Source organism: Ambystoma mexicanum, chromosome 13 (assembly GCF_040938575.1).
Source record: "Ambystoma mexicanum isolate Mex_15411 chromosome 13, UKY_AmexF1_1, whole genome shotgun sequence".
NCBI lineage: Eukaryota > Metazoa > Chordata > Amphibia > Caudata > Ambystomatidae > Ambystoma > Ambystoma mexicanum.
The window spans coordinates 655,021,270-655,036,621 of NC_090938.1; the positions used below are offsets into that span (position 1 = coordinate 655,021,270).

Sequence of the window (15,352 nt, forward strand, 5' to 3'; positions counted from 1 at the left end):
AGAACATTGAACTGGACACAACATGACCACCTAAAATTCACTTAAAATAGCGGGGTTCCTTCAGACAAGGGTTGAGCAACTGATCTTTTATAATGCACTTCATACCAGAGACCAGTCTCTAAGCTCAGGACTGAGATTCAAACCAATGTTGCTCTGCTTTGGTTTGCTTTCAAGACCAACTGAACTCTCTTCCTGGCCTAGGGTAACCAGATTTTCAAGACGAAAAACCACGACGATCAACAACATAAGGACTACACCCCCTCACAGCCCATCCCCCAACCCTGAATCCCCTCCCCCCCCAAACGGCCTCCCTCCATCCCATAGTATTTCCAGCACTGCTCCTGCCCCTATAAATGATGTGCTTTTGACTGTGGATATAAGCTTTGAGGTCATACCAATGATATATAGAGCGCTGTATAAATGCCAAATAACAGAACTTGACAATAATAAAAAGAGCTTTTACTCTGATACATGTTGCAAGTCTTGCTGTTCATTCATTTACCAATTGGTCTCTGTGGCACAATCCGTTTATGTGTGTGATTGGTAAGGTTGAGGGTTCGAGCCTAGCCGGCCTGGCGAAATTCTGTTACTACCTTTATAATTGTTTCCGACCCTCCCTTTCTGCAAAAACTGGGACTGGCACCGCCCCCTCTTTCCACAAAATCAGGACAGGGTTTTTAAATTAAAAAAACTTTTGGGACGGGTGACAGAGGGCTCAATTTCGGGACTGTCTCAGCAAAACCGAGACGTCTGGTCACCCTATGCTGGCCCATCCCTCACCGTGAGTGAGGGTGTCAATTGACAGAAGAACACGGCCCCACACTCACCACTCGTTGTGGCAGTAGGCCCCTCTACAGGGAAGAGAGAGGCCGCTCCATTTTACCACTGGTTAACGTTGCATTAAGATTTTGTCATGATTTTGTGGCCTTGAGTGTCTTGGGCCTAACATTGTCCCCTCTCTTCTCTTTCAGGAGACTTCGACCACCTTCTGAACCCCGGATTTCGGCAATGCTAACTGCTGTATGTAGCTCCCTTGGGAATCAACGCTCCGACACACCCCACGCCTCCTCGCCAGATCTGGACCTGCAGCCGCTGCAGCCATACCAGCTCCACAGTGGATCTGAAGGAGGCAACTACCAGTCCCAGCTTCAGCCGCCGTTGCTGCATGATCTGTCCATGAACTCGGACCACCAGTACTCACCCTCGAGTCGCTATGAGTCTCACAACTCGGGGCGAGTCAACTGTGAGGATCTGGAGGGCGACGACCACCTGGAAGTGGGACACTTCTCAAAGCTCCTGCATCCCTCCATGGACATGGCCCATCACTACGAACCATGGTTCAGGCCCACGCACCCGAGTAACTCCGGCGACGAAGGGGGCATGTCGCCCTGGTGGGACCTGCATGCCAGCTCCAGCTGGATGGACCTACAGCATGGCCAAGGTGGACTTCAGTTGCCAACTCACTCTGGGGGACTTCAGCAAACCCTCGGCAGCTATGGATCAGAGCACCAGATGTGTACTCCGCCTCAACACATGATCTCCTCTGCCCAACATCTGCTTGGCCAGGAAGGATTTAAGCAGCTAGAGTCACCCCAGGAGTCCCACGTTTCGGACCAATCCATGGAAAATTCTCCTCGCCCAAAGAACTCCAGGCGTTCTACGCCCAGGAGCTCAGGCCAGGCTGTCTGCCGCTGCCCAAACTGCGTGGACGCAGAACGCCTTGGGCCGAGCTCAGAAAGCACTAGAAAGAAACACCTCCACAACTGCCATATTCCAGGATGTGGGAAGGCCTACGCCAAGACCTCCCACTTGAAAGCCCATCTAAGATGGCATAGTGGCGATCGCCCCTTTGTCTGCAACTGGCTTTTCTGCGGCAAGCGGTTCACACGCTCCGACGAGCTCCAACGGCACCTCCAGACACACACAGGGGCCAAGAAGTTCACCTGCACTGTCTGCAGTAGGGTCTTCATGAGGAGCGACCACCTGACCAAGCACATGAAGACACATGAGGGGGGCCGGGAGGCACCGGAAGGTGAGAACAAGGGCACTGCAACGGAACCCCCTGGGAAAGCCAAGCGCGATCCCGATGGCAGTGCCCCCAGTGGTACCCAAGTGAACTGAGCCTGTGCCTGGGGCCCCCGCCACAGATGGCCTCTATCGGACAGTTCACACCTGCTGCCTAGCTCTAGCGGTTTCTCACTGGGACTTGACTGGTTGGCTCACAGACTTTCACCTTGCCTTCATCAATGTGCCCAGAGCCCCTCGGTTCTACCCGGGGGCGAGGACAGACTGCCTGTAGAATCCCGTAAACTATGAACTTTCAGCACCACTCTAGGGTTTATTTATTTGTGTAGTGGAAGAAGGGGACAGTTTGTAGACGTTATAGGGGACACTGTACATTTTGTTATGGAAGGGATGGGAGAAAGCCTGGATGCAGTTGCTGTGAAGTTGGTCTTTGATCGCAGAGGGTTCTGTGGGAAGGTGAAGACAACACGCCGAAATAATTCAAAAATAGATGGCTGTGCCACGTCTTACTCGATACAGGCAGTATGTAGGTCAGCCACTTTCTCCTGCTTCGGTAGGCAGGGGCGTAGCGCCAGTGGCCTCATGTACCAAGGTTGGCCTTAACTTCACTACGACATCATAGGGATCCCAATGATAGGCCATTGTATGTGTAAAACCCGTTATCATGTAAAGAGCGATTCTGCAACATGCTAATAAACCGAAATTGAAAAGGGGCGCTAACCCCATTTAACAAAATAAGCAAAAGTTGAAGGCGTATTTTCCCAGTGTTTAAAGGGTGGTGGTGGTGGCGGCGGCACCCATCCATGGGGATTACAAGCAGAAAGATTGAGTTAGCCATTGCTACCCCGAACTGACCACTGCTGTCGGCCTCGGAGTCCTCAAAGGCGGCCCCGCCCACCCCGAGTTAGAGTTCAGTCCCTGGTGCCCTCGGCCCCACCCTCCTTCAGTTGCGGCCTCGGCCCGAGTGTCTCCTGCCGCAGCAGTACGGGCGTGCAGCAACATCAAAGTGCCGAAACGCAACCCATCCCCGAGGCGGATCTGTCCGGGCATGTTGCCGGAAACCTGTGGCAAGGATGAGAGGCACCAGAGGCGGGCGGAAGTAATTCCTCACTCTCTTCCCGCTCACTCACTGCAGGGTGGGCTCGTCTGCCCGCCTTTCGCGCCTCTGTTCCGGCTGCCGGTGTTGCATGAAGGAGGGGAGGGGGGCGGGACTGTCCCACCTATTTCACCGCCCGAGGCATCCTGCCTGATGCCCTCTGACTCCTTTCCCTCACCCTACCCCTCACATCTCTCCCAAAGCCACTTCCACACACCACCTCACATGCCCCAGAACCCCCACCCTCCCACCTGGTACTACCCAATTTGTTCTAATAAAACTGTCCATATGGACGTTTTGTTGGAACTTGGGTAGTATCTTTGTCCACAGCCTAATATACTGAACATGAGAAACGGGGGCTGTGGGGGTGTCCCCGCTTCATTACCTTCCCCGTGGCTGGGTAGTAGGTAGGTAGGGGAGGGGGGATTAATATAGGGCTGCTTCGGGGGCAGGGATTGGGGTTGTTTAACTGAAGGTCAAACAGAGTTGCGGCGGAATCAATTACAATCCATTCTGCCGCGAAGTGTTTGACTTTGGTCAAACAACATACATCCCACCCAATCCCTGTGATCTCCTTACCCAAACTGCACTCCACTTCCTGGCTCCACACAGCAAACAACAATGGCTACAGAAAGCAGACAAAGTTTTGGCCAACCTTTTGATCCCTGTGCCCTTGACAAACTCCCCCGAGCTAGTGCGGCAGGGGGACTAATGTGGCGCCCTGGGCGACCACCAGGGTTGCCCATTCCTAAAGCCAGCTCTGAGACCTTGTACAATAGTGCTTTGAAGAATGCCAGTAGCTATGGCCTAAGATGACAGGTAGCACTAGGAAATGCCCTTTTTCTATTTAAGGGGTTTCATTTTGCATCCCACAGCATTCTGGGAGTTGTAGTCTTCATGCACTTCCTTTGAACAGATTGGACTAAAGTAGCAGATCACGATGGTTTGCAAATAAGGCCAGAGATTGGCATAAGTAACATGTCCTCCTTGTAGGTTCCACATCCCAAAACACCTTTTGAAGACACAGTTTTGCCCCCTTCTTATGGCAGCTTGAAGGACTCTACAATTCCCACCCCCTCCCCCTCACAGCCCCTGTAGCTGAATACAAGGGCAATGTGACTGGGAACAACTCTCATAAATAGACTACATGCAGGCTTTCTCCAGAGCTACTTGTGTACCTAGCTTCAAGGTTTTTTTTTTTTAATTTTGATTGTCTATTGTTTTCCCCAATGGGTACCAGAGGGAGTTTGTGTCGCCACATGAAGGGAGAAAGGGGGAACCTCTGGGCTCTCCAGCGAGCCCAAAACTTGCACTGAATTAGGAAGGGAATGCAGTTCCCAGAAAATATTGCTTTTTGTATTATTATTATTATTAGTACTCCTTCCACGGGGTTGTCATTTAATTATAAAAACGTTTCTTGTGTTGGTTGCATTGGCCATGGGCGTCCAGCGCCTTTGCATTCGTGTGGGTGTGGCGGGTGTCCAGGTGCTGATTGTGTTTTCTTGTTGCGGAGTGTCCACCGAGGGCTGGGGACAGGTGTGCTGGTGGAAACCTCTTGTAGAGCTTTCTAGAACATTCCATTGGTGCTGTTGAGGTTGGTGCAGCTGTGCCCAGGAGTGGTTGCTATCGAAGAGAAATGTTGCCCTTCTTTGGAATCCGTGAAACCCCACAGAAACATTTACATAAAGTCTCTGAGGGTCTTTGGCGCATTCTAAGAAAAGTCAAAACGCAAGATTTCCCTTTTCAGGGATAAAGAGAAGAAATAATTGGGCAACAAGGGGTGCTTTCTGTTCCCTTGTCGTACACCGCTCTGTTCCTCGGAAACTTTGCGCCACATAAAACCCAACAATTCATTCATGCACACATACAAACATGCATACAGCGCTGTCATCTTTTTGGGGGTGGGGGAGCGAATAAGAAACTAGTCACGTCATGGTATTTCCGGGATGGGCTGGATGGGTCAAGACTGTTTATTTTGTGTATGAAATGTTTGTATGCAGACTCCCCTAACAGAGCTATGAAACTGAGCTGTTCAGAGCTATGGATTGGGTTGAAGCTTCTGGAAGCTTCCAGGAGTGACTGCCACCATTACTTTCCTGCCCACATGCAAGTCAAAATGAAAATACTGGGTTTCACCGACATTTTGCGGCAGAGCAATACTGGTCTTTCTGGCAGTTGGGAAGTGCCCCGAAAGGTAGGCGGGTGCCACTGGAGGGCGTGTGGGGTTTGCAAGTCTTTGCCTTCCCATGTTGGTAATGTGCTCCGCTGGCTATGATCCAACCTTTTAACTACTGGTCCATTGTGCTCCTACATCTCAGGGTTCAACCATAGTACAGGGTGGCATTGAAGGGACGGGGGAGTGGCCACTCAGTTTGATGCGCTTAAGGAACAGAGCGCCCTGTTGCTGGCTGACCCACATGACCGTGCCAAGGCGCCCATGCCCAATCACCGCCAGGTGCAGTGTGTCCTTCACAAATTACTCTGTAGCGCTGGATGATTCCCCCAAGGAAGGCCCAGGTCACCACCAATCCTCAGTCGAAGGACTCAAGTCTGTTCTTTTGGGATCACACAAGACCGCAAATGACTAGATTAGGACTCATGCAGACACCTACAGTTAAAAAAAAAACGTCCAACATTAGTCTGATGCAGCCTCCAAAACATGGCCTGGTCAAGAAAGGCTTCAGTCCCCCAAAAGTGGCTGGTTTGAGCGCTCCCCCTTCTGTACATTACGCATCGGGCAAAGCCCGCAGAAGCCAGTGCTGGATTCTGCTAGTTATTGGCCATGTTTTTTGTGTCCTTGGATTATGAACTTACTTTTTTTTTCTTTGTTTTTGGTACGTTTTAAATGAAGTAGAAATTTTGATTTAGAAATCAATGAGAAGTTCCACTCCCACGGGCTGCAGGGAGCATAGCCAGATTAATAAGAGTAGATTTGGGTGTTTGTGGGCATAAGTCATGTATGTCTGGGACCAGAGGCGGACAACCCCACTGGAAAATGGGTAGGCCAGTGCTTCCGAAAGGTTGGTGGGGCAGACCGTGTCAAGTTGCATGGAACAGACTCTGCACCACCATGCCAGCCTTCAGAAGCAGCAGTATGAGAAACTCTCTGTGCTAGCAGACCAGTCCCTCCCTGCCAAGACCGGCAGGCTGCCTTGAAAGTCTAACCTGTGAGACAACCAATCACAATGGTCCGTTCACACATTGCCTATTCAATTCCACCAATCAGATCTTACTTTCAGGTCTTACTAGGGATTGGGATCTGGATCAGTTAACCTTATTCTTCTTCTAATTGATGGGCCTGGGCTAGCCTGCTACATCCTGTTTCCCAAGGATCGGCCTGCTTTAACCACTCTTGCACTCTTTGGGTGATCCTGATAGGACAATTCAGGTCTTCTGGCTGGACCAGCTTTGCCAATCAGACCCTATGTCTGAAAGCAGCAATCTCTAGATTCGCCAATCGAACACAGCATCCCAAAAGGAGATTTTTGGATTAACTATTGTGCATCTACTTCCCTGTGCTGTGCAGGAATGTACCAACTAAACCATGCATACACAGGTGTGTGCTCCTCTCGATAAGCCAATCGGACCTTGCCTCTCAAGAGGGACACTGGATTATTCCACCCGGCCATGCTCCCCCAGAGGTGGTTCAGGATGACCAATTAAAGGCTGCGTCCATGGATGGGAGAGGTTACTTGGCAACGTAATTTTCATACATGTAACATATTACAGTGGAACGTTGAGGCCGATGACCATGCTCTGCACCTGTGTCCATTGATCAACTAGGATACATTTGTATGTATCTCATCTAGGTGGCGCTTGCACCGTCCAGCAGGATTATCAGTGTCCGGTTGGCCTCTAGTTCTCTCTCTGTCCCTGGTTATGTTACTCTGCTTTTGTAATGCCCGAATCGCCACCGTACAATCTGCAAGGGCCGAATCCTTGTCCAAGGTGTATTGTGCCCCCACCTGGAATCACCAGACCCTAGTATGATGGGAAGAATAGCACAAGCAAGGGTGATGAGGAAAGGAGGGAAAGTGGGAAAGGTGTTTGCAGACACAGGAGGGAGGGAGTAAGGCAGGGCTAAATGCTTGGATCAGTATGGAGGCGTGCTCATCCATGTATCTTCTGGAGAAAGGCGATGTCCAATAACATTCCAACTCCAGGCACCCTAATGGCGGGACCAGACTGCTACAAAACAGATATTCTCCTCTGGGATGTCACACAGAGAGGGATCAGGCCCTCCTGAGTAGGTTACAGACCATGGACGATTCCATTTTGGCTTGTATATTCGTTTTCAAGGGAGGACTGCTCAAGTGATTGCCTCGTTTTGTTGAAATGGAGAATTTTAAGATGGCTCTTATGAACAATCTTTTTTAAAACCATGAAACAGTAATTTCGATTTAGTCAAAAATACGCCTTTTATTTATTTTAGCAAATAATATATGTGTACATTTTCCACGTTTATACGGAGTGGATGACACAGGACCTGGGCTAATCTCCAGGCTGCCTGACCCTGATTTTAACCCTCATCTTGCAGAAGTGGCTTTATTTACACTGGAGGTTATGAGTGGCTATGCAGTAGACAAGTAAACACATCTCATAGAAATTGGGGAGCAGAGTTGCAGTCTGGGGCACACCGGTTATGTACTCCATGCGCTGATGCTTGGTTACCAGGGACTCCCTGAAATCTTCTGCCCAAACTTAGTTTGTCTGCGGTCTATGCACGTCCCCTCACTCCAAGGCTCATCGGCACGCTCCCTTCTCATGGTGGAGACGGTGCACGTAGGCAACTATCTGCACATGGTTTATGTTACTCTCACTACCTTCCCTGTCCTCAGTCCCATGGTCTTGCGAGATCACTTGCTGTTCCTGCCCATGCACAGTCATTCCAACCCATAATGCATGCACAAACCCTTCTGCTACCCCTGTCCCAGAATTCCTGCAATCACTGGCTATGCGCAGTGATTTGATGCTCCCTTTCACCCAGAATGGTCGCTTGCTATTCCCACTAGCCATACAAAGTCACTTGCTGTCCCCTTCATCACATCTGGTAACTTGATGCTCCTCTTCATCACGACTGGTCACTTGCTGATCCCCTTCATCATGCCCGGTCACGTGGCACTTGCTGCTCCCCTTTGTCACGCACAGTCACTTGCTTCTGCCCTTTGTCACACCCGGTCACTTGCTGCTCCCCTTTGTCATACCCGGTCACTTGCTGCTCCCCTTTGTCACACCGGGTCTTTTGCTGCTCCCCTTTGTTGCACCAGCTCCCTTGCTGCTCCCCTTTGTCACACCCAGTCACTTGCTGCTCCCCTTTGTCACGCCCTGTCACTTGCTGCTCCCCTTTGGCACGCCAAGTCACTTGCTGCTCCCCTTTGCCACACCCAGTCATTTGCTGCTCCCCTTTGTCACGCACAGCCAGTTACTGCTTCCTTTCACCACGTATCATCACTTTGCTCCCCTTCACCTTGCACTTCCTGCTCTTCCTGGCCATACGGTCACTATCTGCTCCCCCTTTTACCAGGCAATATCTGTTCATACTCATGCCAGGTCACTTGCCGCACCCTTGATCATGCATAGTCACTTGCTGCTCTCCCTGGCGGCCATGTACAGTCACGTTCTTCTCTCCCTGACCATACATGGTGACCACCTTCTCTGCGGCCATGCATGGTGTCCACCTCCTCCCCGGCCATGCATGGGGACCACCTTCTCTGCGGCCATGCATGATGTCCACCTCCTCCCCGGCCATGCATGGTGACCACCGCCTCCCTGGCTATGCATGGTGACCACCTGCTCCCCTAGTTGTGCATGGTAGCTTTCTCCTCCCCCTGGCCATGCATGGTCACTTGTTGCTCTACCCTCTGGACATGTACGGCTGCTTCCTATTCCCTCCAAGTAGGTCTCAGCCAACACAACCCTTCCCGTCCCTGAGAAACAGACAATCCAAGGCATGCAGCCCCACCCAACACAACGCAAGATTGATTTTTTATACAAGTGGATCTCTCCTATAAAACTGGGTGGGTTATGGTGACGGGGCCCTCTCCGCCCAAGCAAACTTGCCAGACGTGCCTTACCGCATGGCAATGTGGTGCCTGGCCTCCGCCTCCCCGCCCTCAGCCTGTGCTGAAGGATTTATTGTACTCCCAACATTCACAGCAGGGATGGTGGAATGCACAGGCCGGTGCTGTATCATGTACAGCTCCAAGCAGGGGCAGGCCTACTAACATAGAAATCGGGAGCTTTCGCAACATGTAGGTCAACCAGAGGGGCCATAAAGGCTTGGGCACAGAATCAGTCTCATGAAGGAAAAGCCATGGGCCTCATTACGAATCTGTCGGTAATTCAGCAGTGTGCTACCACACTTGACCTCTATGACTCCCACTTGCTCTCGTTGACTTACCATGAGATGACAAGTGGTGGTAGAGTGGTGTAATTCCCAACTTTTGGAGTCCATAGGAATCCCTGGGTATTTTCAATGGATTAACTGCAAGCGGTCGTACCGTGCAGTCAATCTGCTGAGTTTTGGAGGTAAAGTGGAAGATCGAGCTCCGGCAAAATGCTGGAGGTACATTCTCTGCTTGATCTCCAAACCCATAGTATGATGGTGTGGTAATGCAGTGGTAAAGTGCTGTTAATTGCAATTACGGCTGCTTTACAGCCTTTCTTACCATACAGTAGACTTGTAATGAGTCCTTATGCGAAATGGTTCAGGTACACCCGAGAGGTCTGCAACGCAATCACAGACTCGCACGAGGCGCCAAAAGCCCAGTAGGGTTAAAGGGAAGTCCGACTAACCACATTTCACACTTAACCAAACCATCTGGGCCATCTGTAGGGTCTCAAGGCTGGCCTCTGGATTACAGGGTTCCATGTCTTAAAATCGTGGCAAAAATGGCACGAATAAAAAAAGATTGCGGCATTTCACCATGGTGTTTGCCGCCACAATCATGTAAAGGATTCGGGGGACACCCCCGCGACCCCTGGGCCCATTATACCATTTAAGGGGAGCAGGGGAAATGCTTCCCTTAAATGGTATAATGGGGTACACTTTTACCGGGTCAAACCACAGCATTTTTGCCGCAATCTTTTTTTACCGGCAACATTTTTGAAGCAATTTTATTACCTGATACCAATGACAGCAGATTACACTCATTTGGGGCATTTCACAGAAATACGCTCGCTCAGAAAGTGTGAAAATGTTCATCGAATTGAAATATACGGAGAGGGATCTGAGATAATCACCAAAATGCAGGTTTTCTGGTGTATTTTATTTCTTCCTGCTGAAAGGAGCGCAGTCGCGGAGCCGTGGCCCAGACCTTTCTCGGGGTTCTTGGTCACCCACACCAGAGCTCCTAGTTTAAGTCTTAGATCTGTGCATGTTGTACCATTGCATTCTGGGCTCTGCAGTCCTACATGAAGTGCACAGAGACTTATGGTTGTGGGCTAGGATTGGGTGCCCGCGGCATTGTGCCCGGAGTGAGCTGTGAAAGTCTGTGTGTGCTGCAAAGACCTGCTTATGTGTTGGCTGCATTTAGAAGAACAGGTGGCCCACGCTTAGCGCCTCTTTAAAACTACCATGAAATTGTGATTTATGCAAGATGATATAGTTAATTGATAAGTCCATACGGTGCTCATTCATAAATGTGCTTGCCTGGTGAGTAGCACCCGCTCAACAAAGTCAACACGTGTTGACAACAGGCATTGTGAGAAACATGTGTCATAAAGGAGTTTTGTTTATGCCAGGAAACTGCTTAAATGATGTAATGTCCTAAAGAAGGGCCCCTTGGGGTGCGAAACATATTTTGACTTCATCCTATTCACCAGGTGGACCTTAACTATATAAGCATTCTAAATACTTTATCATATTACATGGTATTTTTAATTAAGTGCTAAGCGCAAGCTTTCTGTTATTCTTCTAAACCTTGTTACTATGTGGCGGCCATGGCGATGGGGCCCCCTTCTCAGGTTACCAAGCACGTTGCACCCTAATCCATTCCTCTCAAGCACACAAGCCGAATACCGCTGGGATCTTACAACTTACTTGCGGCTGTACCACCTTTGGCTGGCTGAGTAAACGTTTTGGCAGCATGATAGCTCACTTGGTTCTGCCTCCAGCTGCAATGTTCTGTGTGCAATTCCAGATTCAGCAGGACTGACTAAGCTTTTCATCCTTTTGAAGTCAATAACATCAGTACAGTTGAGTTTGGTAAAATAGCCCCCAATTCAGTTCAATGTGTGGGATATTTGAATGGTTAATATTTGGTGGTTTTAACGGATGACGCCCTATTTCTCTTACCCACCCTCACCACAGTGACCCATGATGTGTACAGCAAGACTCCAAACCAAAGCTAAAATGTCTGCACTGCTGTGAAAAGTACTAGAAAAGGCCTTTTTTAAAATCACAAATAAAGTTGTTTAGTGTATCTTTGTGTCCAGCATCATCTGTGTTCATGCCTTGTCCCCGATGGGTGAGGTGGGGCGGTTATGTGCTGGTTATGCGTCGGGGCCTGGCCATGCTGGCCATGCTGGCCCTTGGCTTGGCATCAAGGTCTTATCAAATGGGCCACTGCACAGGTATTTAAAGTAGCCCTTGCGACAGTGTCCTACTTGTTCTTCTGGGCAGCATACGGAGTGGGTGTGGGACCCATGGGTGTGACTGTGGGGGGCGGGTCGGCTTGTGTGGTAGTAGATCAAGGGTACTCTCCTTGGGGTAGGCTGGTGAGGTCGGCAGTCGCAGCACCGCCGGCCCCTTGTGTCTCCTTCCGCTCCTTCCAACTCTTGGCCCCCCTCCACTGGAACTCCCTACCTCTCTCTATCTGCTCCAACCCCCACCTACCCATCTTTCCGCTCCTCCCTGAAAGTCCTTCTTCTCCACTCCCCTCCCTGACTCTCCTTCCCTACCTCTCTCCCCCTCATACCCCTGACCCCCTTCCCTTCCCCTCCCCTATTCCCCCTCCTCCCAATGACCTCATTTTGGATACTGTAACCACCATAGTGTGTAGGAGGTCACCTGACTCTCCTTCCCTACCTCTCTCCCCCCTCATACCCCTGCCCCCACTCCCTTCCCCTCCCCCATTCCCCCTCCTCCCGTTGACCTCATATTGGATACTGTAACCACCATAGTGTGTAGGAGGTCACCTGGGGGCTCCCCCTTCCCCTCCCTCCTTCCACCCCCTCCTTCCACCTCCCTCCTCTGAGTAAATTGGTCTAGATACTGTTCCTATGGTGTTTGTAAATTATGCTTCATTCATTACTGCACCTGTCGTTATTCTGTAAAGCACTTTGGTGTAAAGCGCTATATTAACTCAATAAACATAAACATAGCTCTGCAGAAATGACGCTGTATTGTATGCTTCAGTAGTTCAATCAAGTTTATTGCTCTGCCAGTTCATCACCCCAACCAGATTTACAATGATTGTTTTAAATTTGAAAATCAATATCACACCCTCCTTTTCAGATCTGCCAGAGCGTCCGGGGACCACTCCGGTGGTGACGGTGTGTGGTACAAATACCTTTAACATTAACATAATGTGGTGGCACCTGGGGTGGCCAATCAGATTTCAGGGGTAGCACGTGATAACCCCACGCCACTCCCAGGACACGCCACGGCAAGGCAGAGACCTAGGTCTGCGCTACCAACACTCCCCACCTACCATGAAACTGGGCGATCTGCTCCACCCCACTGCCCCATTTCCTCCCGATTGCTTGTAGATCCGTTGCTGCCAAATTTCCCACCCTCCCAGTCTCATTGTTCACTCCATGCTCCCTTGTGATCTACTTCCTTCGATGTGTCCCCTCCCCCCATGATTTGTAAAGTGCTCTATTGCTTCCCGAAGGTAGATTTGTGCTCAATAAATACCCTATTCCTAATAAGTCATCGACCAGCTTTAAAATATCCAACTTTCACTAAGCTGGATGATAAATCATTCTCCCGCTGCTTACATTTGGCAAATGACCTCCTCTAAAACGGGCCCAGTCCCAGTTTAAGAACAATCAGTGTTAGGATTCATTCCTGCTGTGTTCCATCGACAAGGGCCGAGCCAACCTTAAATGCAAAGGGATGTCTCCAAAGCTCTCTATCTAAAGGCTAGCTCTCTTTCTCTCACTCCTCACTCCGTGTAGCACGAGCCCGCATCCTCACTGACGATTAGCCCAGGAAGCCCATCTTCAGAGCTGGAGCACCAATGCCATTCTGATAAAGCTCAGGATTACTGGGCCCCTCCCCCCCAAACCGAGCAAAACCCGGCACCATCTCCGTCATAGCTTCTACCACCACCCACATTGACTTAAAGATCCATTTATTCCTTCCATTTGGACCCAATGGCTGCCTTGTAATGTGTGGTGCTATCCCGTTATATTGAACAATCAAATCTCTCCACAATGGATAAGACTTTTGTTCTCTCTCCAAGGAGTGCACGTCTCCTTCTGAATTCCCCAAATTCAAATCTGGAAATGCCATCTGATTGTGCCGTAAGGGAATGGAAAACTAAGAAAAAATTGTGTTCCAGTCACCATAAAAGTTCTGGATCCTCTCGGCTCCACCCAAGTTACTTTAGTTGGAGAAACCTCGGCTGAAGGAAGCACTTATGTTCGCTAAAGGGATAATATCTTGTGTAAATAGGCATGTTCCTACTAGTCTGTGTGTATGTATTTGTATTTACTTGAAGAACAGGGATGTCCGTTTTGACCAGAAATGACTTCCAATAACCCATCTGCAGATGGCGTAGGCATTCCCATCAAGGGTCCCTGTAAAATAGAACAAAGAGAAGAACAAGCGGTGAGCCAGTTGAGGAGGGTATTAAAAATTGGGACTTGTACCAGGGACAAAACAAAACAAACATACATGTATGTAGGAAAACCAGTACTTCCAAAGGTAACAGTAACATAAGGGGCAAGTGCTTCGAAATAACAGGAGTACTGTATAATTATACAAAATTACATTCTTAAGTGTCACTGGAGGGAGTGGTGGGGTCAGGTAGGGAGCAAGTAAGTGACGTTTAAACCTATCTTAGAAGAGATCCACAGACAGGCTGGCTTTGATTGTGACGGGCTGCAGATTCTGGTGGAATGGCCAGTAGGGAGAAAGAGCGCTACCGAGAGGAGGTACAGGGAGGGCATGGGGCTATGAGGTTGATAGAAGAGAAGGATCGGAGGGAAGAAGATGGTGAGTGAACAAAGGTACAATCGAGCAGGTACCGGGGAGCAAGACTATTGACAGCTTTGTAGACTAGGAGAAGGAACTTGAAAAGAGAGCGGTTCTACATGGAGAGCCAACTAGCATCTTGTCGGCAAATAGAAGTGGGGGAAGATCTGGGTAGGTTGTAGTGAGTGCAGGTAGCAAAGTTGGGAACTTTGTCTGGAAGGAGGAAAGAGGAGAGAGGAGGGCCAAGGAGTAGGCTTGAGCAGTAGTCAGTTTGCTGACCATGAGAGTGGATTAGAGTTTTTGCAGAGTGGTTATTAAGAAAAGGAAACATTTTCCAAATGTTGAGGAGGATAATGGGAGCAGCAGAGGCAGTGGTAGTGATGAATTGTTACATTCAAAGGTCGCTATTCAAGAACACCCCAAGATTGCAAGACTTGGACGAGGAAGCAAGAAGGTCAGGTGGGAGGGATGGTATTGGGAGCACGGGTAAAGATGACTTCAGTTTTTGAAGCGTTCAGAATAAGTCAGTGGAGAGCCATCCAGTGATAAATTGCAGGGAGACCTCTCATAATCCTCTCTGAAATGGCTGGGATGAAAAAGGAATACAAACAACAATCAGGGATTCTGATTGGGAGTCCAAAATTCAGCATTACGTTTTAGTTAAAGTTACTTATTATCACACACAAAAACACTTTAAGGAACCAACTGTATATACGTGATTCTTTTGTTTTCTTTCAATAGATGTGTTACCTACCAGTCCCTAATAGAAGAACACCCTTTCCCTGTGTGGGGTGTCAATCCCTAGGTAGGAGGTGGTGGACCGCCGATCTAAAAGGGATTCCAGCAGCCAACATTTCCCTAGTTATGAATTTATCGACTCACACCTTGACAATAGCAGAAAGGGGTATTCTTGGTAAGGGCCTCTCCTTCGTACCAACAGCCCGATATGATCCCTTCCAAACTCGTATTGAGATTACCCAACTACTAAGAAAAATAAGACTAAAATAGTTCTTTCAAGACAAAATAAAGCAAGAGAGCTCTCAATTCAGACATCTGCACTGCTTTGGAATTTTTTCCACCATCTGAAA

General features: G+C 49.3%; 1 protein-coding gene across 1 annotated transcript in view; it reads left to right on the plus strand.

The window, feature by feature from the left end:
* Positions 1-11,544, plus strand: part of SP6 (Sp6 transcription factor) — a 70,283-nt gene extending 58,739 nt beyond the window's left edge. The window contains exon 2 of the mRNA XM_069634645.1: positions 972-11,544. Within this exon, the coding sequence (XP_069490746.1) occupies positions 1,009-2,121 (1,113 nt within the window). The 5' untranslated portion in view covers positions 972-1,008 and the 3' untranslated portion in view covers positions 2,122-11,544. The remainder of the gene's footprint in view (positions 1-971) is intronic.
* Positions 11,545-15,352: the final 3,808 nt, after the last annotated feature.